Genomic DNA, 2,827 nt, shown 5'->3' on the forward strand with positions numbered 1-2,827 from the left:
CCTTAATCAAACCCTGAATAGAATCTTTGATCTCTATTGTTAAAACTTTATGAATTGATAATTAGAACACGTAGCCCCTCTCCCATTTACTTGCATGTATCCCATTTTCAATAAAAAGACACGGTGATTCCTAGCAGTTGTCACTCCTCAGAGAGCGATCTCTGGGAGTGTCCAACTTAGGACGTGCATGAAAAAGCACGAGGCCTTTGTCTTTTCTTTCCAGCATCGCCTTCGTCGAGCCAACCCACCCCTGCCGAGGCTGGTCCCCGGCACATTCGGACGCCGCGTGGGTGGGCAGGGCTTTCCCTGCTAGCTGCGTGTCTGCATGGGGACAGGTAGGCTGACGGCTGGGCTGAGGGGCAGCGAGGGCGTGAGGGTGAGCGGGGAAGGGATTGCTGCCACCCTCTGCATGAGCCAGTGCAGCCTGGGCTCATGGGCTGTGTGTGGGGGCGCAGCAGTGGGCCGGGACAGGTGGGGGTTGGAAGGCCGCCAGGAGCTCACCGTGAAGGGCTCTGCAGGCCATGCTAAGAGCCCGCTAAGGCCACGAGATTGCAAGCTTGGGCAGAAAGGCTGACCTGCCACAGGACGCTACGGGAGCTCAGGGTGGAGCTTCGGGTGGTGCAGGGTCAGCCTGGGGAACTCGGGGTGGTGGTGCTATTCCTTGAGGCACACGGTAGGCCTGGCCTGGATGGTGTTGTCTATTGCCTCAGGACTGCAGTTGCCAAATCAGGTGGCTGACTGCGCGTTTGGACCCCGGGATCGGCCTGGAGCCACCAGGTGCACACACCAAGGCCCAGTGGGGCTGCAGGGCTGGGGAGGCGGGTGCAGGGGGCAGTGCAGCGCATGGAGGCCATTTCCCTCTGTGTCTGTGCATAACATGTTCTCAGCAGAAAAAAAAAAGAGAAAAGCAGAGGTAGAGGCCGAATACGAGAGAAGCAGGCTGAGGGAAGTGTCCTCTGCCCCATGCCGAGGCCCTCCTGGCCGCCAGGGAGGCGGACTACTGCCAGCAGAGTGTGGGCAACGGGGGTCTCGCTTCTGGCTGGAGTTTGGGAACTGATGAACCCACGGGCCAGCGAGTGTGCACAGGATGGTGTGAGGCCCCAGAGCGGCGGGGCTGACAGGAGGGGCTGGGAAGGGTCCGTGTTGTCACCGGACGGTGCTCAGTCTGGAGCAGGCGGGGCTGGGTGCACAGCAGCCACTGCTGACAGCCGAGGAGCGGGGCCAAGCGCCGGCTGACAGCCGAGGAGCGGGGCTGGGCTGGGACCTGGGCAGGGCCTTGGCGGTGCAGCCAGGCCTGTATGGAATACAGGGCAGGGGAATACGCTGAGGGGTGTGTCCGGCGTGAGCGAGCTAAAGCATATGAGTGGGAAGGGTGGCCGAGACAGTGCCCTTGGCGGTGAAGAAGACAACATGGGGGAGAGGTCAGCCCTACCCAGCCAGCAGTTGGGACCATGCCTCGCCCCGGCATCCCCAGGGGACCCCAGGAGCCCACAGCCAGGCCCAGGCAGCCCCCGGCCACTAGCCTGAACTGAACACTGCTCTGGTCAACAAACCCTCCCCCAGGCCCCTGCTCTCCACACCTCTCCTGAGCCTTGTCCCTGCAGAACACGCTTCTAGGGTTGAGGCTGGAGCCCTTGGGATTGGGGTGCCCAGTGCCTTCCCAAAGCCAGACTGCAGTTCCAGGGCTCCTCCAAAGGGTGAGAGAGCACAAACCCCAGGGCCCCTCACCTCCCACTCCCTAGCACGGGTCCTGCTCTACGGCAGAGGTCCCTCCTCCCGGCAGGGCCTCCGCTGACCTGTTCTCATTACCGGTTTCCCCTTGGCTTTCCACTGCAGCTGTCCCCACCTTTCCAGCGTTGATGTCTAGGAGGCCTCAGCCTCGGGGCCTTTCTAGGGGTCCAGTGACTACCTCAGCTGCGTGGGCCCCATCTCTGCTGCTTCCTCCTCAGCTTCCGCTCTGCTTCCTGGGAACAGTCCTTAGTGCAAGGGTTGTATAAAACAGGGCCCGGGGGGAGGTGAGTGGCTATTTCAGCAAGTGCTCCCTCCCCTACGTGGCCCTGTGAGCACTCTACAGCCCCTCTCAGAGATGCAGGGCTTCACCACGGGGCTTGCTGTGGCCAGGGGCGTGGGCAGAGGGCAGATCCCCACTTGTGGGGAGCCCCACAGCCTGTGTGCGGAAACAAGGCTATTCCCTGGAGCAGACTGAGCCGGCTGGAACCCAGAGCCCGGCCTGCCGGCTGTGTCAACACCGTGGTGTCCGATCGCAGCCTGACTGTGCGCTTCACGCCTGCCCGGTGGCCCCGACGGGCACATGCATGGCACTGAGCAGCCTGTGAAGGGAACGCGGCTCTGGCCGGCCTGGCTGCGCGGGCTGCCTGCAGCTCCTGCTCCTCCATGGTGGAGACCCGGCCCACCTGCCCTGGCATCTCCAGCACCAGCACGGGCCCTGCGCAGAGAGGACCCGCGTTACTTTTATTTTTTTTTCTTTCAAATTTTGCCATAGGGTGCATGTGCTCACCTGAGAGACTGGGGTGGGGAAGCGAGCAATCATCCCCGGGGGATGGCCATGCCACAGTCCTTTCTCCTCCATTCTCCTTAGGGCGTTTTGAGCATGCACGCACACACGTGTTCCAGGCATGGTTTCCAAGCCATTGGGTGTGGGACTCAAACCGTGGTCAGCCACCATGCCACCTATTGGCCCTCACCATTACGTTTTTTAAAAATTTTATTTCTTTATTTGAGCGGGACAGGGAGGGGGGGCTCACTCAGTAGGCGCTCACGCTGCAGTCCCTCCTCGGCCTTCCCAGCCTGCCAGGGTCATGGCACA

At 61.6% G+C, this 2,827-nt stretch overlaps 1 protein-coding gene across 1 annotated transcript in view; it reads right to left on the reverse strand.

Moving 5' to 3' along the window:
* The window catches only part of SH3RF3 (SH3 domain containing ring finger 3), a gene marked incomplete in the record, with an annotated part of 355,159 nt that overhangs the window by 90,546 nt on the left and 261,786 nt on the right, over positions 1-2,827 (reverse strand). Inside the window, 2 exon segments of the mRNA XM_027772894.1 lie at positions 1,151-1,294; positions 2,274-2,446. Of these exon segments, the coding sequence (XP_027628695.1) occupies positions 1,151-1,294; positions 2,274-2,446 (317 nt within the window).

This window comes from Tupaia chinensis, unplaced genomic scaffold, assembly GCF_000334495.1.
Source record: "Tupaia chinensis unplaced genomic scaffold, TupChi_1.0 Scaffold000041_1, whole genome shotgun sequence".
In the NCBI taxonomy this organism is placed as follows: domain Eukaryota; kingdom Metazoa; phylum Chordata; class Mammalia; order Scandentia; family Tupaiidae; genus Tupaia; species Tupaia belangeri.